At 47.8% G+C, this 25,859-nt stretch overlaps 1 protein-coding gene across 2 annotated transcripts; it reads left to right on the top strand.

Moving 5' to 3' along the window:
* On the top strand, positions 1-23,869 carry LOC141992565 (fatty-acid amide hydrolase 1-like). 2 transcript variants are annotated; one of them, XM_074961809.1, is made up of 15 exons: positions 1-174; positions 2,923-3,036; positions 4,421-4,564; positions 6,059-6,192; positions 6,699-6,905; positions 8,277-8,317; positions 10,322-10,446; positions 11,600-11,725; positions 13,310-13,407; positions 14,076-14,175; positions 16,246-16,286; positions 17,805-17,844; positions 20,245-20,353; positions 21,679-21,824; positions 22,426-23,869. In XM_074961809.1, exons 1-15 carry the CDS (start codon positions 1-3, stop codon positions 22,552-22,554), a joined length of 1,728 nt encoding a protein of 575 aa, XP_074817910.1. In that variant the 3' UTR covers positions 22,555-23,869. The 2 variants fall into 2 exon arrangements, with proteins under 2 accessions (XP_074817910.1, XP_074817911.1); XM_074961810.1 differs by lacking the exon at positions 1-174 and adding an exon at positions 2,192-2,221 and having other exon boundaries at positions 22,426-23,868.
* The last annotated feature ends 1,990 nt before the right edge of the window (positions 23,870-25,859 follow it).

Consider the following 25,859-nt stretch of genomic DNA (forward strand, 5'->3'; position numbering starts at 1 on the left):
ATGGGAGCGGGCGCCTCGGCGGTCTCGGCCCTGCTCGGCGGCGCGGCCGCCGCCGCCCTGCTGCTCCGCTGGCGCGGGCGGAGCGGCCTCCGCCGGGCGGCGGCCGAGGCTGGCCGGCGGCGGGGGCTGGCGCTGGGGCGGATGGAGAAGGCCGCCGCGCGGTTTCGGGAGCAGGTGAGCGCCCCGATGCTCCTGCTCCGGGCTGAGTTCCAAGCCAGACTCCGCCGGGCCGGACCCGCCGGCTCCCGGCACCTGCCCCCAGCCGGGCCGGGGATGCCCTGGTGCGTGCTGCCTGTAGCCGACGGGCAGCGAGAGGCCCAAGTGCTTAGCTGCCACCGGGCGGCAGGGCAGGGGTGGGTGGGAGCTGCTGTCCGAAAGAGAAACCCCCCAGGGCCCTGTCGCAAGGCTGGGGGGGGGGGGGCAAATGTAGGGACCCTCTGAGCCGCCCACGATCATCTTCAGAAGTTCCAGAGCTGGGCATGCCGGGGGGGGGCTCCTGCTGGGGCTCGGGGCTTCAGCCCTGTGGGAGTCGCCCTCTGGGGCTCGGGGCTTCAGCCCCCTTCCTGCTCAAGCCCCAAGCCCGGGCAGGTGTCTCCTACAGGGCTGAAGTTCCGAGCTTCCCCCCTGCCCTGGTCTGGTAGGTGGAGAATTGCGGGAGGCCTCTGTGCGCTGCCCTGGAAATGGAAAAGAGCCGCATGTGGCTCGCGAGCTGCGGTTTGGCCGCCCCTGTAATAGGGTTTAGTGGGAATGATCCCAAACCCCTATGGAACTTGGTCAGTAGAGAACTCTACAGCGGGGCAGTTAATTCTCTGCTGAGTTCTAGGGGACTTTTCCAGACGCAGGGAGGCAATGCACTAAGAGTGAATTGAACATTAACTGCCAGCTCCCTGGCTTTCCAGCATTGTGTCTTTGTTCCTAACAGTGCTTTTGCTAGGGACAAAGTACAACTGGCCTGGGGGAGGGGAGCCAACGTGCACTTCAATTCCCCGTACACCAGCAAGACCAGAAGCAAGAAAAGAGAGGCCCGATCACCTTGCAGGCTTAATGTCAGTGAATTTGGCTCCTCTGTCCAGTCCCCATTTGTTTGACCACGCTTGCTGCAGTTTAATCGCAAGGCTGATTAGCGAGTTTGGCTGGTGAACAGCCCACATGCATCGCATGTGGCAGGGTTATAAAACTGGAGAGAGCAGATTTATACAGGTTTTTTTAAACACCTGACGTCTCAAAGGTTTCATCCTAATTGCAGCCACATCTTGCGTCACCTCTGCCCACTTTAACTCTGTGATGTGAAAGCACCAGTGCCAGAGTCTCACTGGGCTGCGATCATTAGTGTATTTCACCAGGATGAATAGATTCAGAAATAAAGGCATGTAGTTGATCAGGTGTAGTAGGCCCCTGCTGTTTAGGAAGGCAGTGTGGTCTGCTAGATAGAGCTATGGCCTGGGAGTCAGGAGACCTAGCCTGCTGGAGGACCTTGGGCGAGTTGCTTTGCCTGTGTGCCTCAGTTTCCCCATCTGTAAAATGGGGATAAAGATTCTAACCTCCTTTGTAAAGCTTTCCGAGATCTACTGATGCTGTGGAAGAGTTCCGTCGTCTTATTACCTGGATAATATTCAGGATGCAGAATTTCTTTAGAGAAATGAGATTTGGATCGATTCAGATTTCAGTGCTCGTGATATATGGCAAGGGAAAATAGGGGTTTTCATTGCACATGGGCCCAAATGCAGTTCTGGTGTGTTCAGCTCACGGGGCGGGGGTTTGCTTCAAAGCCAGTTTTCATTTTGAGATGAACAAGGTTCTACCGTGTAACTTCTGCCACCGGGGAATCTGAACCTAGAGAAGGTAAGCGTGGATGAGTTCCAGAGATACCTAGTGCCCTGCTTCCATAATCACTCTTGGGTATGTTTGTAAATTAACCTACAGGCGTCAGTGTTTGAGCCAAATGCTCAGTCCTGCAGGCTGCTGAGGACTGACGTGTCCCTGATCCAGCCTCGCAACTTAGGCATGTGATTAAACCTAGTGGCTTCGGCTGAGACTTCGGAACTTTGAGGCTGCGAGTATATGGTTGAAGTGCTTTGCTGGGTCAGGGTCCGAGGCACTCAGCTGCCTGCAGGACTGAGCCCTGAGTTTGTGTCCAGGAGGCTGGAAAGTTAAAGGAGGGGCTTGGGAAAGCGGGAAGGTCTGGACTAAAATACAAGCCTAAGAGATGAAAGGGCCTAAGGTACTTCTGTTTTTATTTGCTTTTTTCCATAGTGCCTGAGAGTCTCTCATGATCTTTGAGAGAGGCCTGGGGGGCTGTTTAGCTCTCTGACCTCCCCAGAGCTACCCCAGAAGTGACCTTTGAGCCAGCTGTTACTTGTCTGTTTTTACACTTGTTCTGCTCAATCCAAGGAGCATGGCCCCAGTTCTGCCATTTGACCCTTACACCACACGGCATCCCCCGACACCAAATGGCAGAACTGGGGTCTCTCTCAGTGTTAAGATTCACTGTTTGTTCTATTTTTGCTGTAGCAAGATTTTTTTAAAAAGTGGTTTTAGTTTTTGGTTTTTTTAATTCAGGGCGGGAAATTGTGCTGGCTTTGACCCTTCCATCATCCAAAACCAGAAGAAACGACTTTGTTAGAACTTCTAAAAAGACTTTTAGGCAGACAGCAAGCATGGGGAAAGTCAGCCCAGAGGCGGCTGGTTTTGAAAAGTTCGGAGCGTATGACAACCAGAGCATCATGGCTGTTCTGCAGCCTTAACTATGCACCTTTAAGGGGTGTTTTATTTAACATAGATTATACACAGAGATGGCAGCAAGTGCTGGCAAAATAGATCCGTCTCTGGTGCAGATTGCAGCAGCTGTTTGAGAGCCCAGCAGCGTTCCCCAGCGCTTCACAAGTACAGACGTGTGGATTCCATGTTTAATTCCTCCCTCAGAATCCTGATGTAGATGCAGACCCAATCCTCTCTCTCACCTTGGTGGAACTCTCTGAGAAACTCCGGGATGGTTCTCTTTCTCCAGACTGGGTCTTCTATACCTACGTGGACAAGGTGAGGAATGCACGTATTTCCAAGGCTTGTTGCTAATCAGACTGTGTGATTTTGTGCTTGGAGGTCTGAAAAGAGAGCATTGCTCAGTGCAAACAGAATATATGGTTGGGGCTGAAGGCTTAAGCCTTTCCAAACAATTCACGTTGAAACAAAGGGGATGTTCCGAATTACTTGGAATTCGAGATGACTACAAAGAAAAGCTATTAATGGGGCAGTGTCTAGGCTCAATCTGTGTCCCAAAAGAGCTTATGAAGCAAGCTAACATTCTGAAAGTTTGTATCCTTCACCACGTCACAACCTGACTCATGAAAAAGCTGGATTTGCTAACAGTCCTGCACTGCCCCAAGTTAGGGGAACTGCTGTGGAGTATTCTACAACTCATGCTAAGGTAAATAAAGAACAATAAAGCCCCAATTGTGCAAAGGGACTTGTATGGGTTGATGCTTGTGAGGCAGTGAAATCAACGAGACCCCACGCTGTCACGCCATCTGCCTACGTGGATTCGGGCATGGTGGTTTCTGCCTTCCAAAAATCAATACATCCATTTGACCAACTTATTTTTATGGGCAAATAAAGCATCAAACTTTTCATTGTCCTCCATCACCGTGTCTAAGGTTAAGATTTTGGCATGGGGATTTTTTATTAAAATTTGTGGACAGGACATGGACAATAAATAATGAATAAATAATGGAAGCCAAGCCCCGGTGGGAGGCTGGCAGCCGGAGCCAGAAGTCACTGAGGTCTGCTAAAATCATGGAATCCGTGACCCCTGTGACAAAATCATATCCTTAATCATGGCTCGTAAACTTTGACATGTACTTAGAATTGACTTTATTTAAAAAAAAACAAAAAAAACCAAATAGTTAATGTCCAACCCATTATTTTAAAAATATAATCACAGACACTTCTCCAAATAAATTGAAGCACTGTCTGTACCAGATCCTCAGCTGGTGTCAATGAGGGTAACCCCTCTGAAATACATCAGTGTAAAGGCTGGTCTGCACTAGAAAATCAGAGTGACCCATCTACATGGCTCAGAGGTGTGAAAAATCAACACCCTGGAGCAACTTAGTTAAGCCGACCTGAGTCCCCATGTAGACAGCAGTAGGTCGACAGAAGAATTTTGTCCGTCTGAACTGGTGGGAGAATCCTGTCTAATTGTAGACATTGCCATACCATCTGAGGTTGTGTCTCGGTGTCTTTCTCTAATGATCATTTCGCACACATCCAGAAATAATTGTCCTCAGATAAAGCTGCCTGAATGGAGCAAAGAACTGACAGAGCTACTTTCTGCTCTGATGTAGGCAGTTTCAGAACATGGCCTGGTTGTGGGATTATCTCTGGAATGACTGTCTCCCTCACTGGCTTTGTCTGCTTTCCAAAGGCCCTTCAAGTGACCAAGGAAGTCAACTGTGTGACTGATTACCTCCAGGAGTCTGAATCCCAGCTTCAGCAAGTGAAAAGGCAGGAGAAGAAGGACTTGCTGTATGGGGTCCCAGTCAGTATAAAGGATTCCATTAACTGCAAGGTACAGCACACATCAGCTAGTTGCTTGAGAGCTGCAGGATCATAAGCCCAATGGAAAGTTGTGAGCAAAACACTTTCTTATTCACTTATCTTCAGCTGTCTATATCTTCATGATTTGTAATGTCGGTAGCAGCCTCTGGGTCAGGCATATTCTGTCAGTTAATGGCTGGATGGGTTAAGACAAACTTTTGTGTGTGCTCACAAACATTTCCATAATGTAGGCAACCTCTTCATAGAGAAATCATCTCACGGGACACCTCCCTCTCAGTAACAATTGCAACCCACCCTGTGAATTGCTTGCATGGGAAAGCAATATTAGGAAAGTATTTAGCTGCTAGTAGGCTTGGCAGAATGCCGTGGGTTTTTTTATTATTTTGATGGATAATATCAGTGTTTGATTTTTTTTTTTAAGCATTTTTATTTTTATCAAATACAGTTTTCACAGTTGCAGAAAATTATGGGGGAATCAGACAATGCGGGGGTCAGACAGTCATTAATGATAGCAGCTGTTGAGATTCAAAAAGTTAAAGCTTTTATAACCCTTAAAACACAAATTGTCAACATTGTGTGTCAAAATATACAAAGCAAATATCCTTAAATCAAACTCTAGGTTCTCAAGCAGCGTTGCTTTTGTTTGTTTGTTTTTTACTTTGCCTATCTGTACATTTCAATTTTACTGGAAATATTTTTTCCTAGTTTTGTGCTTGTACAGTGCAAGCAACATGGCTGAAATTTACCAGTTGAAAAATCGAATCCTTCCAAGTTTAGCTATGAGCAGATGTTACAATCGCTCCTTGTGACCTAAAAAGAACAGGAGGACTTGTGGCACCTTAGAGACTAACCAATTTATTTGAGCATAAGCTTTCATGAGCTACAGCTCACTTCATCGGATGCATACTATGGAAAATACAGAAGATGTTTGTTTTTATACACACAAATCATGAAAAAATGGGTGTTTATCACTACAAAAGGTTTTCTCTCCCCCCAAGCCACTCTCCTGCTGGTAATAGCTTATGTAAAGTGATCAGTCTCCTTACAATGTGTATGATAATCAAGGTGGGCCATTTCCAGCACAAATCCAGGTTTTCTCCCCCCCCCCCCCCCAACAAACCCACTCTCCTGTTGGTAATAGCTTATCTAAAGTGATCACTCTCCTTACAATGTGACCTTGTGACCTGATGCTCTCCTGTTGACCACTCCTCCCCCTCTTTATTTTTGTTCGGGGGCTTCAGTCAGGCATCATTCTGCATGGCAATGGGTCTCCCCAAGCCAGTTTGAAATGTTCTTCTAAAGTGTGTGTGTGTGTGTGTGTGTGTGTGTGTGTGTGTGTGTGTACATGGATACGCACACTGTTGTGCATGCAGACATACGCACACACGCATACGTTGCTTCATAAAGTAAACTGTGCCAAACACTGCTGCTTAATCGTGAGAAAATTGCAATCCTCCATTTGGAAGTTTGAATCGACCATCTCTTTTCCTTTGATTTTTTTCAGGGCCACGATTCCACCCTGGGGTTTGTGAAGCGTCTCAATCAGCCTGCTACTGAGGACTGCGTGGTGGTGCAAGTGTTAAAGAGACGGGGGGCGCTTCCGTTTGTGAAGACCAACATTCCCCAGTCTCTGTTAAAGTAACTGGAATCCTTTTATTGGATCTGACCCATTTTTGTTTCTTTAGCGTGTTTATACGTAACTAGAGTTGGTTGAAATTTCAGTGAAAAAATGGTGATGGTATTTCTAATTTGAATGAAAAATGGGGGGGGCAAAATCTAATGATTCCCTCCCCCAATTTCCCCCTACATTTTCAGCCAGTTTTAGAGCTGTTCAAAATAGAATTAATTTAAATTTCTACAAATAAGTGGACTTTTTAAAAATTTAATATGATTTCCCCTCTTCCCATCCCCCCACACTTATCTGTAAACTTAACTGGAAAAGATCATGTTAATTACAGTGTAATTAGCTAAGTGGGGGAAGGGAAATCTACTGTAACTGATGACTCCATATTACACTATAATGGTCTGACGCAAAGCCTATTGAAGTCCATGGAAAGACTGTCATTGAGGTCAGTGGACGTTGGATCAGGGTTTAAGCGAGCCTTGTGTGTACCTGATGTTCTTTCTCTTCCCATCCCTTTCAGCTTCGACTGCAGTAATTTAATCTTTGGCCAGACAGTGAACCCTCTGGACCACACCAAGACACCTGGAGGCTCCTCCGGAGGAGAAGGGGCGCTGATTAGCAGCGGTGGATCCATCCTGGGCATTGGGACGGATGTAGGAGGAAGCCTCCGTTTCCCAGCTGCCTTCTGTGGGATTTGTGCGCTCAAAGCCACTGGGGGAAGACTGAGGTACTGTGTATCGCTGGGTCTTGCTGCCTCGTAGTAACTCATGCTTCAGTGAAAACCATTCCGGGGTGGAAACCCTGATCCACTGACGTCAGTGGGGTGTTTTGCCATTGACTTCAGTGGGACCAGGATTTTGCCTGTGTGTCTAAAGTATGACACCGCGTAACTTCACTATGGCAGCATGTTGAGTGGGCACCTCTTCCACCGTGCACAATGATCATGCAAATCTGAGAAAAGGTTTAGAAACCTGACCTACATGGAAAGGTTAAAAAACGGGGACATGTTGAGTCTTGAGACGAGATGACTGTGCGGGGGACACGACAACAGTCTTCAACTACTTTAAGGGTGGTTATAACAAGGACGGGGATCAATTGTTCTCCATGTCCACTGAAGGCAGGACAAGAAGTAACAGGCTTCATCTGCAGCAAAGAAGCTGTATTAGGAAAAGCTTTCTAATGACCAGGGCAATTAAGCTCCGGAACAGGCTACCAAGGGAGGTTGTGGAATCTCCATCAGTGGCGGTTTTTAAGAGCAGATTGGACGAACATCTGTCAGGGTTGGGCTAGGTTTACTTAGCCCTGCCTTGGTGCAGGGGGTTGGGCTTGATGGCCTCTCGAGGTCCCTTCCAGCCCTACATTTCTATGATTCTATGTTGGCATTTGACAGACAAGTTTATCAGAACTCAGCAAATTCCTCCTTTCATTCCCAAAAGCAAAACCCACGAGAAGCACTCTTACAGGGTAGTTCCTTCCCCACCACATGTAGCCTTCCCGTAAAGAGAGAGAGGCTGGGATTAAAAAGACAGTGAAAGGCATTAGGTGCTCAACTCTCATTTCAGGGGGAGATGGCTACCTAATTAACACTACCTAACTCGCTATCATCAGTAGATCTCTATCCCCTTTTACAGATGGAGAAACTGAGGCACAGAGAGGGGAGCGACTTGCCCCAGGTCACCCAGCAGACCAGTGGCAGTGCTGGAACTAGAACCCGGGTTTTCTGTGTCCAGGTCCGTCCACATGCAAATTCTCCTTTGGGCAGAGACTTAACTCCACAAAACTTCAGCCCAAAGTATGAATGCTTTGGAAGGATGTGACGGTGGTCGTGAGCTAATGGAATCCTCCATAAGCTTGGCTCCAGCATTCACGACCAAGTGAAAGCGGGAAGAAAGAAAGCAGATCCTTCAGGAATAGACCTGATTCCTTTTATCTCAGGAACTCCTAGTTGTTTTCAAGTGCTGTTGGGGTCCAGCTCAGATCAAGGAACAGCAACTCACAGGAAGGTGGCTGAGAATCTCGGCTGGTTCTCCACTTTACTTAATATTGCCCACGATCTTAAAATAAATCTCTGTTGTCTGTCTTTATATTCTCCCCACAGCAAGAAAGGAGTGGTCGCCTGTATTCCTGGGCAGAAATCAGGTAGGACTTTATCTTTTGATTATTGGGGAATCTTTCTTTCTTTGGTTTTTGCTCCTCTTAAATGAGATCCACATGGTTGGGGATCTGCGAAGGGACGTAGTGTCCCTTAGGGGCTCGAGAGAAGAACCTAGCCAGAGTGAGAGAACCCCACCCTGAGATGTTCTCTGGAGATGAGCTGGGTTGTATTCAGGTCAAGAGGCTGGGTTTGCTAGACATGTGAACTTGGTAGCCTGTTCGCTGCTCTTGCGTGGGAGGTGGGGTGTGGAAGATCACACTAGAAAACTACAGACCCTGGGAAAGTGTGGTAATGGGGAATATATAAGTGCCTAGATAGAGAGTCTTGCGTGCAGGACAAGTGGCTGGTGAAGATGTACCTCTGCTAGGACTCTTCTATTTTGCATTCAGCACTTCGGTGCTGAAGGGAGCACCTGGCCCATGATTCTGGATAAAGGGTGCTTTGCTATTGGGTTTTTTTCATGGCTTGTTCTGGTAAAGGCCAAATATGAAAACCGTGTGTTTTCAGCCACAGCCTGCAGAAAAGGACCTAGGGGTTACAGTGGACGAGAAGCTGGATATGAGTTAAGTGTGCCCTTGTTGCCAAGAAGGTCAATGGTACTTTGGGATGTATATGTAGGGGCATTGCCAGCAGATTGAGGGACGTGATCATTCCCCTCTATTCAACATTGGTGAGGCCTCATCTGGAGTAGTGTGTCCAGTTTTGGGCCCCACACTACAAGAAGGATGTGGAAAAATTGGAAAACGTCCAGCGGAGGGCAACAAAAATGATTAGGGGACTGGAACACATGACTTATGAGGAGAGGCTGAGGGAACTGGGATTGTTTAGACTGCGGAAGAGAAGAACGAGGGGGGATTTGATAGCTCCTTTCCACTACCTGAAAGGGGGTTCCAAAGAGGATGGATCTAGACTGTTCTCAGTGGTAGCTGATGACAGAACAAGGAGTAATGGTCTCAAGTTGCAGTGGGGGAGTTTTAGGTTGGATATTAGGAAAAACTTTTTCACTAGGAGGGTGGTGAAACACTGGAATGTGTTACCTAGGGAGGTGGTGGAATCTCCTTCCTTAGATATTTTTAAGGTCAGGCTTGAGAAAGCCCTGGCTGGGATGATTTAGTTGGGGATTGGTCCTGCTTTGAGCAGGGGGTTGGACTAGATGACCTCCTGAGGTCCCTTCACCCTGATATTCTATGATTCTATGATACCTGGTGTCCGTTCTTACTGAAGGACAGATCCCGATTACTAGTCTATTCACAAGGGCCAGCCATAAAAACATCTGAAGGTTTCCTGAGATTGCTGGCACTTCCCTTTCCCAAATCCCTTTGCTATCTTACTGGGCACTGATTCACATGTCCTGTTCCAGGTCTGAACTGTGAAGTGTTGCCTCTCTCACGGGAGTGCGGAGGCATAGCAAGAGATTTGGCGGCAGGCCAGAGCTTGGACCAACTCTTCCTGGAATTCTTCAGAGTTCCCTGCCTCTTTTCTAGCTCAGGCTGTCTCCACTTGTGACAGAGCTGTGGGGGTTCTTGTTAAGCCTTAAAAGAAACCCAACAACAAAACTCAACACAGTTTGGCAATTTTCTTGATTAGAAATGAATGAAATAAATAAGTATCAGAGATACTTGGAAGCCTTCTATATTTACATGGCGAATGAGAACATCCAGAATTGTTATAGTAAGAATTGAAGGAGTGGGAAAGAGTTCTGGCAGAGATATCAACCCTCATGCTTCAGGGCATAAATCTGCCTCTGATTTTGGGGTCAGGAGGAAACATTCCTTGGGGACAGATTATCCCATCTTTGCCTGCTGCAGGATTTCTAGCACGTTTCTCAGATGCAGCTGGTACTGGCCACTGTCAGAGGCAGGTCGTGTACTAGGAGGACCACAATCTAATTCTGAATGGCAATTCCTATGTAAGCTGTGCCCCCTGAATATGGACCTTGTGGGCATCTGTTTGGTTGCATGAATGTTCTCCCTGATTTTTTGTTCCAGCTGTAGTAGGGATAGGGCCAATGGCGAGGGACGTGGACAGCCTGGCTTTGTGCATGAGAGCGCTCCTGTGTGAAGACATGTTCCAACTGGACCCCACTGTGCCGCCCCTGCCCTTCAACGAGGAGGTAAAGAACCACACAGGTCTCTGAAGGACGAGAAATGTTCCAAGAGCATCCCACTGATGAGCAGCTCGTTATCCTTTACCTTTGAAAATAGAGCAATAACAGTCACTTGCATTCTGCTGGGGGGATCTCAAAGCACTAATTAAAAAATTAAGTCTCCCCAACTCCCTTCCCTCCTGTGAGATTAATATAATCTCCATTTTACCAGTGGGGAAACTGAGGCACACAGCAGGGGAATAACTTGCTTGGGGAATGCAGTGCAATAATGGCCAAGTCAGAAGAGACCAAGTTCTCTGAGTCTCTGGCTTTACCTGCAAGACCATCCTTCATATGAACTTTAACTCCTATCCAAATGTGCATGAACTATATCCATCTTCGCATAAGCCTTTGGTGCTGAGACTTCGCCAGGGCCAAGAAGAGCTTGGCCCTGGTGAGGTCTCCACTGGAGAACTGGATCCAGTTCTGGGCGCCACTCTTTAGGAAAGATGGGAAATTCATTGGAGAGAGTCCACAGGAAATCAACCACAATGATCAAAGGGTTAGAAAACCTGACCCATGAGGAAAGGTTTAAAAAACAGGGCATGTTTAGTGTTGAGAACAGAAGACTGAGGGGGGACCTGGTAACAGTTTTCAAATATGTCAAGGGCTGTTATGAAGAGGACAGTGATCGATTGTTCTCCATGTCCACTGAAGGTAGGTCAAGAAACAACGGGCTTAATCTGCAGCTAGGGAGATTTAGGTTAGATATTAAGATAAACTTTCTAACTCTCAGGCTAGTTAAGCTCTGGAATGAGTTTCCAAGGGAGGTTGTGGCATCCCTGTCACTGGAGGTTTTTAAGAACAGGTTGGACAAACACCTGTCAGGGATGATCTAAGTTTACTTGGTCCCACCCTGGTGCAGGGAGCTGGACTTGCTGACCTCTCGAGGTCCCTTGCAGCCCTACGTTTCTATGATCTGTACCCATCGGTATACGGGCAGAGGGAAGATGTGAATGCTGGCACAAGAGGACCTGCAAGACTCGCCCAGTGGGATTGATTTGATACGTATATGTTCCTGGCTTTAAAGCCTAAAATGTGACTGTAGTTCTTGGTAGAAGCTTCACTTTCATTCCTACTACCACCACCAACAACCTTCCCTTAAAACCCTTTCTTCCAGGTGTTCTCCAGCTCACGGCCCCTCCGCGTAGGATATTATGACACTGATTCTTTTACAATGCCAGGTCCTTCCATGAGACGGGCGGTTTTGGAGACCAAGCAGCTTCTGGAGAATGCAGGCCATACGGTATTTATAACAACAATACACTTGTGTGTATTGCGGTAGCACTTATGAGCCCTAGTTGTGGACCAGGACCAATGTTCCCTCTCATTTTTTTACATTCATGTGCGGAATGAATTTTGTTATGTGCACCAATTTGGAGGTGATGTGTGGCGGGGTGGGGCCAAGGGGTTCGGAGTGTGGCAGGGGGCTCAGGGCTAGGGCAGAGGGTTGGGATGTGGGGGGTGAGGGCTCTGGGGTGGGGCTGGGGATGAGGAGCTTGGGGTGCAGGCTGTCCCGGAGTTGCGGCAGGAAGAGAGGACTCCCCCACAGCCCTCTCTCGCCGCAGCTCTGGGGCCAGGGCTGGGGGAGAGATGCCTCTCCCCAGCCACAGTCCAGGCCCCTGTGGCTGTGTGCGTGCGCGGCCCTTGATAGCTTGCTGCGCAGCTTAGAGAGAACTTAGACCAGGACCCCGTTGTGCTAGGCGCTGTACAAACAGAGAACAAAAAGACAGACCCTGCCCCAGAGATCTTACAATCGAAGTATAAGACAAGAGACAGATAGGATAGCACAAGGAAACAATGAGACGTTATTGGTTGGCTCACCAGCGGCCTGTTGTCAGTGTACATTATCAGCCTTCCCCATTTCTTTCATGCCTCAGCCAGCGTCCCACCCAAAGAGCACAAATCGGGGCTTCTGTGCATAAAGCCTGCTCTAAACACTTCAGAGGGAATTTTGCCATTGACTTAAATGGGGTCAGGACTTCACCCTTGGGTCCAGTATATAGCTATCCTTAAAGCAGCCTCCATGACGTTAGCATACACTTACTGCAAGAAATAAATGGTCATTTGTCTGGTAATTTTGTGCAGCTTGGGTTTTTAATTTTTTTAATTGAGAAATGCACCATTTTAGTAACTTGTTTAAAATTCTCCAGTCCCTTGTGAAAGGGTCCTATTGAATGCAATAGAAAATAACAATGTTAAAACCATCCTATAGGATTTAAAAGACAACTATATCCCTGGAATAGAATTATATAGAAAGGTTCAAAAAACCTACAGAGAGGCTCTTTCTCTATTAAATTCTGTAGGATTTTAATTTCTTTGGGAGCCTATTAAATTCTTAGAGGTCCCCATTGTTTGGGGGATCCCTTTTGATCACCACAGACATGATAGTGTAAGAAATCAGGTCTTTGTTTCTTATCCAGTTTCCACTATGATTAGGAACAGGGGCTGTATACGGGGTGAGCAGAGCAGTTGCTGGCTGCAGATCTGCTTTTCTTTGGGCCAAACTCTTTATGGGTGTAAGTTAATACAGCTGCTCCATCCGTATGTGCTCAAGTGCTCTAAGCAGACTCGGGCTCACCGCTGCCCCGTGCAGAGTAACTGGTTTCAGGAATAGCAGCTTTCTTTGTCCTTCGGGCTTTTTTTAGTTTTGGGGGCTGGAACATGAGCATCAGATATTCCTTGTGAACCCTGGTGAACAGGGTGTGAGTGAATTGTGCTAACGTGCAGATGCAGGAGCCTTTAACCGGTCCCCCATCCCAGTTCTGTGCCACTCGCTGTATTGAGTCACTAAAGTGTCGCCTACCCCTCTGTCATTTGTCCCTTTTAGCTGGTGCCTTTCAAACCCTGTCGTGTTGAGCACTTTATGTTCGATATTTCTGTAAGAGGATTGTTTGCGGACGGGTCCTCCACCTTTTTGGACCACTTGTAAGTATCCTCTCGAGCAACTGTTTGTATGTGCATCTGCATCTGTATTTCTAGATACACAGGAATTTTAAAATGTACATATGGGTCTCATTAAAAAATACAAATGGGAACGAAGGATAATCTATTGGGTAAGGCCAAGTGACAAAGAGGGGTGAAGGACGAACTATTGGTTAAGGTGCTGGACTGGGACGCCGAAGCCCTGGGGTCAATGCTTCGCCACAGACACTCTGTGTGAGACCTTGGGCAAGTTACTTAACCTCTCTATGCCTCAGTTTCCTGTTTGTAGATGAGGGTTAATTCTTTCCTGTCTCAGGGCTATTGAGAGGATAAAACCATTAATGATTGTGAGGTGCTCAGATGCTGTAGTGATTGAGGGGGCAGCAGGGGAATAGTTAGATAGAAAAGCAGATCTTCTGGATGTTGAGGGTAGCCGACACCCCCTGATATCAGTGGTATTGGCAGCTTAAGAACGTAAATTTTGAGTTGAATTTTAGGTAGGCTGATCTGCTCAGGAATGTTAGAAGTAAAGCTTTCAGGAGAACCCAATGGAGTATTTCATGGAGCTCAGAAATATGGTCCTTTAACATGCCACACAGGGGAGTTGATGGTATGAGAACTACAGCTGCAGCCTTAAGGCCTAATAAACTGAATGTCTTGTTCTCTTTCAGCAAAGGGGAGCTAGAAGATCCCAACGTTAAACAATTACTTCTGTTGTGTAAAGCACCAGGCTGGCTAAGACGCCTCTTGTCCTGGATTCTCAAACCAATAGTAAGGTTCATTTATTGCTAACCTACTTAGAATGTATTGAACAGCTGGTGACGAAGGGGAGCACTGAGGGCCTGATTCTCAAATTGCACTGAGACCCCTTTACACTGCTCTGCAAGTGTAAAGAGGGCTTAAAGTCGGCATATATTATTTTGCCGCTTTAAGGCCCCTTTGTGCTGCCGGAGTGGTGTAAGCCAGAACTTGGCCCTGAGAAGTTTAGCAGGGTTTGGGAGAGGAGGCATCTGACAGCCCGTGGGCAAGGTGAACCCCCGGCATGTGCCTCTTTCTGTCTGCAAAAAATATCATACCTAGAATGGTTCAGTGGTTTGAGTGCTAGCCTAAGACTTAGGGGTTCAATTCCCTGTGTGACCTGGGGCAAGTTACATAGCCTCTCTGGGCCTCAGATCCCCAGCTATACAATAGGGATGAGAGCAGTCCCTGTGTGAGAATAAATACACTTAATGATTGCGAGATGCTCCGATTCTACAGTCGTGGGGGGCCAGCTAAGTACCTAAGATAGAAACATTTTGTCTTTAATCAGCCGTTTTCAGTCCACTGCTGTACAAAGGCGTCTCCTTTTAAGCCCCACTTCCTTTGATTTTTGCACCGTGCCCATCCAAGTGACAGCCACCTCTGGGCCACCACTTACTGTATATATTTATTCAGCTAATTTAAATAGGTGACTCACCACTCATCTATGTATTGAGATTATTACTGTTTATCTGTATTCTGGCAGTGTCCACAATAGGCCCGGGCATTTGCCACAGACGTAGGAAGACCCCATTTCTGCCCCAAAGAGCTGGCCGTCTAAGAACGCAGGCCATATACGCAGGGGGAGAGAAATAGCAATGATCTGCGGATGGCAGGTTCAGTCTCAGTTTCTCATATGATTTGGCTTAGCTGGCAGTCTCTGGATGGGGACCCCATTCTCACTCCCTAGGAAGCATGGCCCCATCCAGTACACGCAGCGGCATAGAGAGGCTAAAAGTAGCAGCGTGGCCATGGTGCCTCAGATGGCAGCTCGGGATAGGTACGTCCTGAGATCACTAGCCTGCTGTCTTTAGCACGCTAGCTCGATCCAAGCTAGTGCATGTGTGTCTGTCCAGAATGGGAATTGCACCCCCCAGCTGCAGTGTAGCTGTACCATGAGTGAGAGAAGGGGTAAGCTCTGGGGCTTGCCTCTCTTCCAAGTGGGCAGGGAATGGCAATTTCTCCCACTTTGCCATGACCTTGAACTAGAGCCGAGCAAAACATTCACCAGTGGAGCCGGTTGAATAGTGAGGTGAATGATTTGTTGATAGACAGGGGTGGGTGGGAATTACAGGTAACTTACTGGACAAATTGTATTCACCCATCTGCAGCGCTGGCTGAATAACGCACCAGTGGTGCTCACAGGTCCTTCGTTTATCACTTGGGGCCATAGAGGGGGATAATTGACTGAACTATTCAGGAATATTATTCACCCAGCTCCGTCTATTACCAGTCAAATCAGGCTCAATTTATGCAGTGTGGGATTTCCATACAAAAGCAAAACTCAGTCCAGCTTTGTCAGGACTTGGGTCAAAACCTGGGCTTGGTCACAGATCTGTGGGTTGGTTGGTTGTATTACAGTGACATCTGGGGCCCCATTGCGCTAGGTGCTGTACGTAGGTATAGTAAGGGTATATTTAAACTCGAGCTGGAAATTGCAGATTACATCTTGAGCGTAGATGGACCCTAAGAGACGTGCTCCAAATGGACGTGGCAGACAAAGGGTGAGAGCGATGAAGCGGTGGTATCCCCATTTTGAGGTGACCTGTCCAAGGTCACGCAACCAAGAAGTGACTCCAGGAGTCCTCACCCACGGATCCCTCTTCCAAGCACTAGCTTACACTGTTTCCCAGAGCTGGGAATGGAACCCAGGAGTCCGGACTCCCAGCCCCCTGCTTGAACCATGAGACATGCACATTTCATCTTTAATTTCCCAAATGTGTATTTGTTGTAGCCAGAGTCATCTGAATTGTTAGACGTATATTTAAACAAACAAACCTGTATTTTATGTCAGTTTTCTTTCCTCCTTTTTTCCCTCTCTAGGAGCCTAGATTAGCAAAAGTCCTGAGAAACATGCACGAGAGGTAAACAATTCTGAGTCTGAACAATACATCAGGGCTTCGCTCTACTTTTTCTGTGTTTTTACCATTTTGAGTTTAAAAATTAACCTCATATTATTATGGCTAAGCAATAAAATGCTCCCTCTGAAGCACCTGCCATTGGCTACGGTCAGAGGACAGGATACTAGATGGACTGTTGGTCTGAGTCAGTGTGGCCACTCTTATGTGTTAACCTTCCCGGGCTGCCCTATGGGCCAGAGCCCCTGAATCTGTGCAGCATGGCACACACGGGCGCTGCCTCTAAGACACCCGTCCTTCCCTCACGCCCCTGGCTTCCCCCGCTGGCTCCTAACCCAGGACTTTTAGGGACACTTTACACTGCTCCAGCCATGTTACGTGATGCAAGGGGGCCAGAGCAGGGTGAGAATCTTGCCCAACGTCTGCCCTGAAATGACAATTCCCTCTGGAGGGAATAAGCCCAGTCTATAAAGTGCTGTCCTGTTACCCTCCACGCCAGCAGAGGGTGGTGAGCCTTCCCCGGTTCAGGCCAGTAATAGGGATCAGTGACGCTTTAAACCATTAGATCGTTAAGTCAGGGGTCATACAATGTTTGAGTGCCGTCTAACCGCTGAGAGAGGCAGCTGGACAGCCAAGCACACCCATCTCTGTGCAGAGATTGTTAGTTCAGAAGGGACCACTGTGGTCATCTCGTCTGACCTCCTCTGTAACTAGGCTTGGCAGAATTCAAGTCTGATGGGTGATAAAGAATTTTTCTTTGTCTCGATTTTAAATTTTCATGATTGCAGGAAATTATAGGGTGGGGGTGAGACGATAATTGTGTCATGAGAGCAGACCTCGAGATGTAAAAAGCTAAAGCTTCAAACACAAATTGTCAACATCACATGTCAAAATATGCAAAGTAAATAGCCTTAAATTAAACTCTTAAGTTCTCAAACAGCATTTCTTTAGCTTCGCCTGTCTGTCCATTTCAGATATTGCCTATGGAAGTATCTCTTTTTCCCATCGGTTTGTGTGTGTGCGGTGAAATCGTTGACCAACATTTACTGAGTCAAAATCTAATCTTTCTTAGCCTGTGTCTAACACAGGCCATGGAACTTCCCCGAAATAAATCCTACAGCAGATCTTTTAGAAAACCATCCAAGCTTGATTCAAAAATGATGGAGAATCTACCTTGCCGTTCTCACCGAACACTTGTCTGGAATGTGCTAGCTGTCTCTTTGATGGCGCCTCCCCTTGACAGGCTGTGTTGTAGCCCGACTGTCCTGCCACAGCCCAATATTGAAATCCTTACTTGTAGTGTAGAATCGATGAAATTCTGGCCTCACTGAAGTTGATGGCAAAACTCCCATTGACCTGTATTTCACCCCATGTCTACAGCCAGCCTCAGTCAAGTCATAATCACTCCCCCACTTTCTTAATTGCACACTATGACAGCAGATTGTGGGGTGCGAAAGCCGCTTCTTTTTAATTGTCTCCTGCAGTTGACTTTAAGTCTTTCAATTTTCTTTCTGACATCTATAGGTCAGTGAAAGAACTCTGGAAACTTCATTGTGAGACTGAGGTAAAGCACCATCTGGAGCAGTTGGTTCCACTCTTTAATTCTTCTTTGTCAGGCCTGATTCAGTGCTCATTAACATCAGCCGAAAGGCTACCAGTTACTTGGGTTGGGCCCTAAACATTTCTTGGGTAAACCGTGATCGAGTCCAATATATTTGCTCAGCTACTTTATTTTGTCAGCTCTGAAATATCTTCCTGGAGGCTAGGATTGAATTGGGGGTGTCCTTCCAGGTCGGGTCCACTAAACAAGGAGACATTTTTTCAGAGACCATAAAAAGCTTGGAACTCATTAGTGTGATAGACCCTAGAGGCCCAGCCAAGATCAGGGGCTTGTCTACACTTAAAAAACTACACGAGAAGTTCTCCTGTTGGCGTTGGGATTTCACCTCCCCGAGGGGTGGCAGGTAGGTTAACGGGAGAATTCTCCATCGGCCTAGCGCAGTCTAGAGTGGGGGTTAGGTCGGTTTAACTGCGTGGCCCAGGGGTGTGGATTTTTCACACCCCTAAACGATGTAGTTCTACTCACCTAATTTCCAAGTGTAGACCAGGCCTAGAATTCCACTGTGCTTGGTGCTGTATGCACATGGTAAGAAACAGTTCATGTCCCAAAGAGCTTACTGTCTATACAACAAATAAGAGGGGAAACCAAGGCACGGAGAGACATGACTTTCCTGGGGTCACCCAGCCGGTTGGTGGTAGAGTTTGGAATACTGGACTGAGACCTGGATTCTGTCCTCTAGACCACATTGCCTCTGGATAATTCTGTGATTTTCATAGTGTATGAAAACAAGGCTCCTCTCCCACGTATTCTAATCAGGTCTCCGCTCCATAGCTTTACCGTTAGCAGATACAGAGGATACACTCTGCTCCCTGTGTCTTCTAACTGAGAGTGACAGAAAATTAAACAAAGGCTTTGGAATCTGCTCCTTTCCCGAGGAGTGTTTTGGCCGATACTTTCAAATCCCAATGCCTAAAGCTGGGGACCCTAAATGCATATTTAGGCTCCTAAATAGAAGTGGTGTAATTTTCAGAGATACTGATCACCTGCAGTTCCTAAAGTGACTTAATTGGGGTTGCAAATTCTTAGCAGCTCTGAAAATCAAGCCACTTGTATTCAGGACCTTAAATAGGCATTTAAGAGCCTAACTTTAGTTTTGGTAGCTACAGCTGGTCGGGAATTTTTTTTTGACACCGTGTTTTCTGGTCAAAACCAGAGAGAGACTCACCCTCTGGGTTGTGAGACATCCAGGTTTACACAGTAGAACCTCAGACTTACGAACTGACCGGCCAACTGACACACCTCATTTGAAACTGGAAATACACAATCAGGCAGCAGCAGAGACGAAAAAAATAAAAGCAGAGCCCATACAATGCTGTGTTAATGTAAATTACTAAAAAAAAAAAAAAATAAAGGGGAAGCTTGAAAAAAAGATTTGACAAGGGAAGGCAACTTTCTGCACTTGTTTCATTTAAATTAAGAGGGTTCAAAGCGGCATTTTTCTTCTGCCTAGTAAAGTTTCAAAGTCAATATTCAGTTGTAAACTTTTGAAAGAATGTTTCATTCAGCGTTACGAACAGTCTCCATTCCCGAGGGGTTTGTAACTCTGAGGTTCTACTGTACCCTGTGATCTGAAGCAGGGATTTGAATTCCTGAGTCCTCTGATCACCAGGCTATAGAGTGTCTCTGTCTCTTCTGTTGGAGCCAATCCATTTTGTCTAAATAATATCCATTGGCCAGAGAGAGAGAGATGCAGAATGAAACCAAATTCTGAATCCTCAAAATGTTTCACAAAACAGAATTCTTGCTTTCCAGCCAGACCTGTTAAAACACTGTCTTGTGTGTTAACAGTCATAGGTTGTGTTTTATCTTCAGCCATTCACTGGTGGGAGGAAGGGGATAGGGCAGACTGGGGATCTGGGTTCTAGTCCTGACTCTTCCGTTGGCTTGCTGCATGACCTTGGGCAAGTCATTTGATTGCTGAGTGCCTTGGTTTCCCAGGGGTATTGGTGTTTACCCACCGTTAAAAAGCACTTTGAGATCGGCAGTTGAAAGATGCCAAATGCTGTTAATTATTATGTACAGGCTTTGAGAAAAGACTGGAAAGCTCTTTGCTATTCTGAAATTGTAATAGCTGGGAGCCTTGTCAGAAGGAGAGATGTCCTGACAAACTCCCACTGCCAAGAACACTTAAAACTCTGTTTAATGGTGGAGCCCCACTGACAATCCTGCTAACCCGGAGCCTGACCCAGAGACCGTTGAAGTCAATGGGAAGGGTTTTTTGTTTCATTGACTTGAGCAGGAATTTGGATCTGGCCCCGGGTTTATTATTTTAAGTATATTCTTGGTAGGGTCGTTTTTATGATCTTATCAACGCTGAACTCCAAGTGTATTTTTGCTCCTTAGGAGTATTGCCAAGAATTCATCGCTGAATGGAGGAAGCTGGATCTGGATGTGATGCTGTGTCCAATTGTGGGCCCTGCTTTTCAGATTGGATTTCCTGGGAAGATCTCAGGTAGAACTCCTTGGGAACTTCTAGAGTTGGGCCCATCTCAACTCTTTGGGTTGTTCAAGGAACTCTGACTCATCTGTTCTTACTCTGCTTAATAGCCCTCTCAGTCCACTGTGAAATGGCTGGAGTTTAGCCTACATCAGGAGCACCTGTCCTTCTAGCTTGGATCCATCTAGGACCCAGCTAGGACATTTAGCAACATGGAAAGACCAGGGTGGTCGCAGCCCCCAGGCTCAGATCCCCTGCATGAGGGTATATCCTAGCACCAAGAGATTTCTTCTCCCTGGAAATCCCTGCCAATGCTAGGAAGTTGAACCATTGCTGAAAATGGGTTCGTTTAATGTAGATTGGACCAAACCATCTTCAGTATTGTTTTGGAAAGCGTGACTGAGGTTTCGTTCCATGCCGAGAGTGGTTTTGTCCTGTCTAGGCTAGTAACTCAACCAGTTTTGATACCGGTTCAGGAGGCACTTGTTACAAATTCCTTTCAATGCTGGTCCAGTTTCCGAGCACTAATGCCGGAGGATTTAATGTAGTCTCACTGCAGTGGTTTCTTTGTGGAGTTCTCTGGTTTTGATGACACTTGTCCACCTGTAAGTCAGATCACAGCCACAGAACACATAGCAAAGGATGCAGGATGACATTTTCAAAAGCACCTACATCCCATTTTCAAAAATAACTTAGACCAAGTCCCATTGAAAGTCAATGAGACCTAGCCACATAGGTCCACATCCTCAAAGGTATTTGGGGGCCTAACTCCTTTTGAAGTCAATGGGACTTAGGCCCAAATCCTCAAAGGTATTTAGGTGCCTAAGTCACTTCTGAAAATGGCACGGAGGCTCCTAAGTCGCTTGCACACTTTTGAAAATTTTACCCCCGATGTTTTATAAATATCCTCCCCAGCACAGCCTGAAGTTTTCGCAATACTGTGGTTCTTACAGAGAGTTGCATAGTCTGTGTATGGAATAATCTCGGGAGCAGATACCACGGTGATAGACGTGGGATAAGCCCCTGAATAGAGAAGGGTCGCTGGCAGGCGTTTGAGAAATGTCTGCTAGAAAAGAGGTATTCTTGGATGGAGTGACCTCCAAAAGAGAAGACCGATGTAGAGGGGCTGTCAGGCGTTTTATGGTCCAATGTTCCTACCATGCTGGTTCCTCACGTGCAGCAGTGAAAACTTCTCTAAGCTAACAATGTTAACGCCTCCCTCACAAAGGGAGTCGATAGTCAATGAAAAATCTTTGCTCTTGGTGTCGTACCCCAAAAAAAAGGAGGCTCTTCGTACCGATTGGTCACCTGAATGTGACGTCTCTCGTTCTCTCTCACAGTGGCAGCGAGTTACACTATTTTGTATAACTACTTGGACTTTCCCACCGGGGTTGTGCCTGTCACTACGGTGACGAAGAAAGATGAGGAAGAGCTCAAGTCCCACAGAGGACACTATAACGATTCGTGGGACAAGATCTTTGTAAAGGTCAGTGGCTAACCGCTCTCGGGAGACTTGTTTAGGAGGAAGAGAGCCTGAGAGAGAAGCCCTTGTATCAAAGGCCCGGTATGAGGCCTGAGCTAAAGTCGTGGGCAAGCTTTGCTGATATAAAGCAAAGTCAGCCAAAGTCACGCTGTGAGCAAACATCATGCTCTACCTGCGAGTTCACAGAATCTGGCAAGAACAGGGCTGATATTGCAGAAATGCACATTCCTAAGAAGTGCTAAGCACAAAGCACTCACGCAAACACATCCCAATATCAAGTGGTACCAGAACATCCCGATATCAAGGATGGTATAAAAACATTCCCCCCGGATAACAGGAAGACACTGACCCCTCCTAAAAGATAAGGTCAGGATCACAGTGTCATAAATTGAGATGTTTTGATTTAACAGCTCAAGATCATAATGGATCTGGTGGTCATTGGGCAGTTCGTTCGGGGGTCTGCTGTGCCGGCTGTCTGCGCAAAGCTGGGGCAGCACAGGGGGAGAAAAACCCACACGCAGCCGAACATCTAACCACAACCTGTATCGCCCTCGGCGGCTTCCCCTGGGCTTCGGGCATCAGTCTGTTTCCCTCTCTCTGTCAGGCTATCCAGGGAGGAGTGGGGCTGCCCGTGGCAGTGCAGTGCGTGGCTCTGCCGTGGCAGGAGGAGCTGTGCCTTCGGTTCATGAAGGAGGTGGAGACGCTGACCCGGAGGAGTCAAAGAAACCTTTGAACGGCGGGCAGGATAGAACGCCGCTGGGTTACAATGTTGCTCGTCTGCCCCAGCCAGCCGTCTGCATCGAGCAGGGAAGTTAATGGCACAACCTTGGTTTAATTAAATAACTTGATGGTGCTTTCTGTTCTCCGGCTAATCACTGGATCCTGCCCCTTCCAGGCGGCGGGTGGGGGAGGCGCGCCCAGCGGTGGCGGGGCTTGCCTCAGCACCGACATTCTAGTACGATTCATGGCACTGCCATCGTCTCTTGCATTGAAGGATCTCTGAGCTCTTTGCAAGCATTTGCTAACTCTGGCTGTGTCTATGCTGTAGCGGAGATGCATCCTGTGGCAATGGAAGGCGTTTTTTTCCATTCCTGTTGTTGATCCACCTCTCCGAGAGGCAGTAACTAGAGCAATGGAAGGATTCTTCTGTCAACCTAGCTGCAGCTATACTGGGGGTTAGGTTGGCCTAACTATGGCGACTGGGGGCAAAACCTTTCACCGCCCTGAGCGGCGGAGCTGGGTCGATCTAATTTATGAGTGTAGACCAGGCCTAAGGCTCACACCACACGCCTGTGAAGTATTGGTTTCCCCATATTATAGGCAGAGAAACTGAGGCACGGAGCTGTTTGTAAGTCGGTTCAGGCCTCGTAGGGTCTGTCTTCACTGCAGAGTTCGCTCTTACTCAGACTTCCCGTAGCCCCCCTCCTGTCCACACACACACACAACCCTCTCCCCTGAGTTTGGTACTTCACAACCAGGCTCGCTGGCCTGGCTCAGGGTGCAGGTTAGAGCATGGGTACTGCTTTCACTCGGGCTGGTGACCCACCCACTTTGCAGTGAGGGTGCAGATTACATCACTCCCGTGCTGGTAGTCTTCCAGTGCCGTCCCACAATCCCCCCTGCGTGGCCAGATGAGTTCTCCCACAGGTCACTGGGAAGGAATCAGCGAGTAGCTCAGTTTATTTGCAGCACAAAGAACCCTGGGATGTGACACCGGAGGTCCCAGCAACACACACACTGGGAGGACGGCACCAGTGAGGACACAGTAATGCTAGTAAGGCTTTGCAGGGTGGTCCTTGCACCTGGGCTAGGCTAAGCTGGGTGCTCCGATCCGGTTGCCGATGGCCTGCGTTAACTTCGCAGCGAAGACTGACCCATAGCATGTGGCAGAACGGGCCATGGTAAGAGCTGCCCGGGCAGCTGCAGACCCTCCATCTGCCCTGGTTGGGGGCCCAGAGGGCGGGGACATGGGCCGGGAGCTGCTTTCAGGGTCCCCCCACCCCAGGCAGATGGAAGGTTCACGGCTCCAGCTGCCAGGTTGGCCGGGGAGCAGAGAGTCGGGGGGGGGAAGGGGAGGGGCAAGGGGCAGGGCCTGTGGTAAAAAGTGGGAGGGCCCTGGCCCCCTCCCCGTTCCAGCACCCCACCTCCTGGTTCTCTTTCCCCTCTTGGTCGCAGCTAGCCAGTCCTCCTTCAGTTTCCACTCTTTCCAGTTGCCTTGTCACGGATCCTTCCCCTCTGGGCTCTGTGGCAACAGTTTCTTCCTAAATCTGGTTGTCCAAGATGACCTTGTCTTCTCGAATGTTATTCAGGGTTGAAATCTGCACTTCCAGCCCGTGTATCTTCTCCTCTGGTCGGTCGGCCTGCACCAGGAGTCTCTTCTGTCCTTTGGCAGAAATGAAAACCTAGCACATCCAAGGCAGGTCACCTCACTTGCTCCTTCATCATTCATATCCGTTGTGGAGGTAGCTATCATGGGGTGCTCTGCTCATGGCAGGTATGGTGCCTCCTCCTGGCCCTTCTGGGAATAGCTCACCAGGTCGACGCCCCTTTCTGCAGTTGCGTGCTGTCCTGCTGCCTCTGTCTCTGTCTGCAGCCCCTCTCTCACCTCAGGCGTGCTGCGGCCCCCTTGAGACTCAGGTCACTACTGTGGTTTCCCCTTAGGGGGTAGAAAAGTCTCTCCTCACACACAGGCTCCACCAGTTTCCTTATTCACTGCCCCTCTGGTGCCACTTCCCCAGTGGCTGGTTGGAGAACCTGGGCCCACCCTCTACTCCGTGTTCCGGATCAGGGACCCTCTAGTCAGCAGTCTAGGCCTGTTCCACCCCAGACCTTGCTGCATTTCCCTGAGCCCTTTCCTGACTTTCTGACCCTTCCTTCTCTGCATGGGCGGCAGGTGAACGTGCCATTGTGGGAGGCTATCCCCCAGCCCCTTCCCCTCTGCCTGAGGCCCTGCCCCTCCCCTTCTGCCCACCGGAGACTGGAGCACACACACCCCTGCGTGTCCCCGGCACACTGGGAGAGCAGGGAATTGAACCCACATCTTCCAAGACCCAGATGAGTAATCCAACGACCCCTGCAATCCTATTTGGCAGTGATGTAAATATATACATTTACAATCCACTCGCCTGTTCTGACTGTCTGGCAGCGCCTTGAAATTTATGTAACCGAACTAGGAGCAATATGGAGAGCCCGCTCTTAAGGTAATTATGGAAAAGGGAAAGCGTTTTTGCAAAGCCAGTTTGAAAGCTCTTGGGCCTAACTCCACCCTGGGTGGTGCTGGTGTGAATCTGGAGTATCTCCTCTGATTTTCAGTGGAGTTTCTCTCGGTTTAAGCTTGAGTAACACAGGGCCTGATGTAAACACATGGAAAGCTAAGGAAGACTGTTCTCTGGATCTGACACACATTTTTTCTGAGGATGGTTGTTTGGACTGTTTGCATTGGGCTGTGATTCTGGAATTTGCTATGAAGTTTCAAAAAAGTTGAATTCTGTGGGGTGTTTAACATGGTGGCCCTGCTGCCCCCTGCTGGTCAAAACATTGGGGGAAAAAGGAGAGAAACTTGATTATCACTACAAAAGGCGCCCCCCCCCCCCGCTCTCCTGCTGGTAATAGCTCATCTTAAGTGATCACTCTCCTTACAGTGTGTATGATAACACCCATTGTTTCATGTTCTGTGTGTATATAAAAACATCCTCACTGTATTTTCCAGTTTATGCATCCGATGAAGTGAGCTGTAGCTCACGAAAGCTTATGTTCAAATAAATTGGTTAGTCTCTAAGGTGCCACAAGTCCTCCTTTTCTTTTTACCTATGTAACTATTGATCTCTGATGATATTAGCCAAGATTTTTTTAGGAAACTATTGAATTTTGGGTGCCCAGCTTGAGCCACTTTAAAGATCCTGATTCACAGATAGGGCCGAGCATCCACCCTCTGAAAATCAGACCGCTTTAAGACACCCTAAATTGGGTTCCCAAAAATGGAGGCACCCATAAGCAGAAGTCGTGTTTGAAACTCTTGGCCTGGCGATTCTAGCGCCA

This window comes from Natator depressus, chromosome 8 (assembly GCF_965152275.1).
Source record: "Natator depressus isolate rNatDep1 chromosome 8, rNatDep2.hap1, whole genome shotgun sequence".
NCBI classification, from domain to species: Eukaryota; Metazoa; Chordata; order Testudines; family Cheloniidae; genus Natator; species Natator depressus.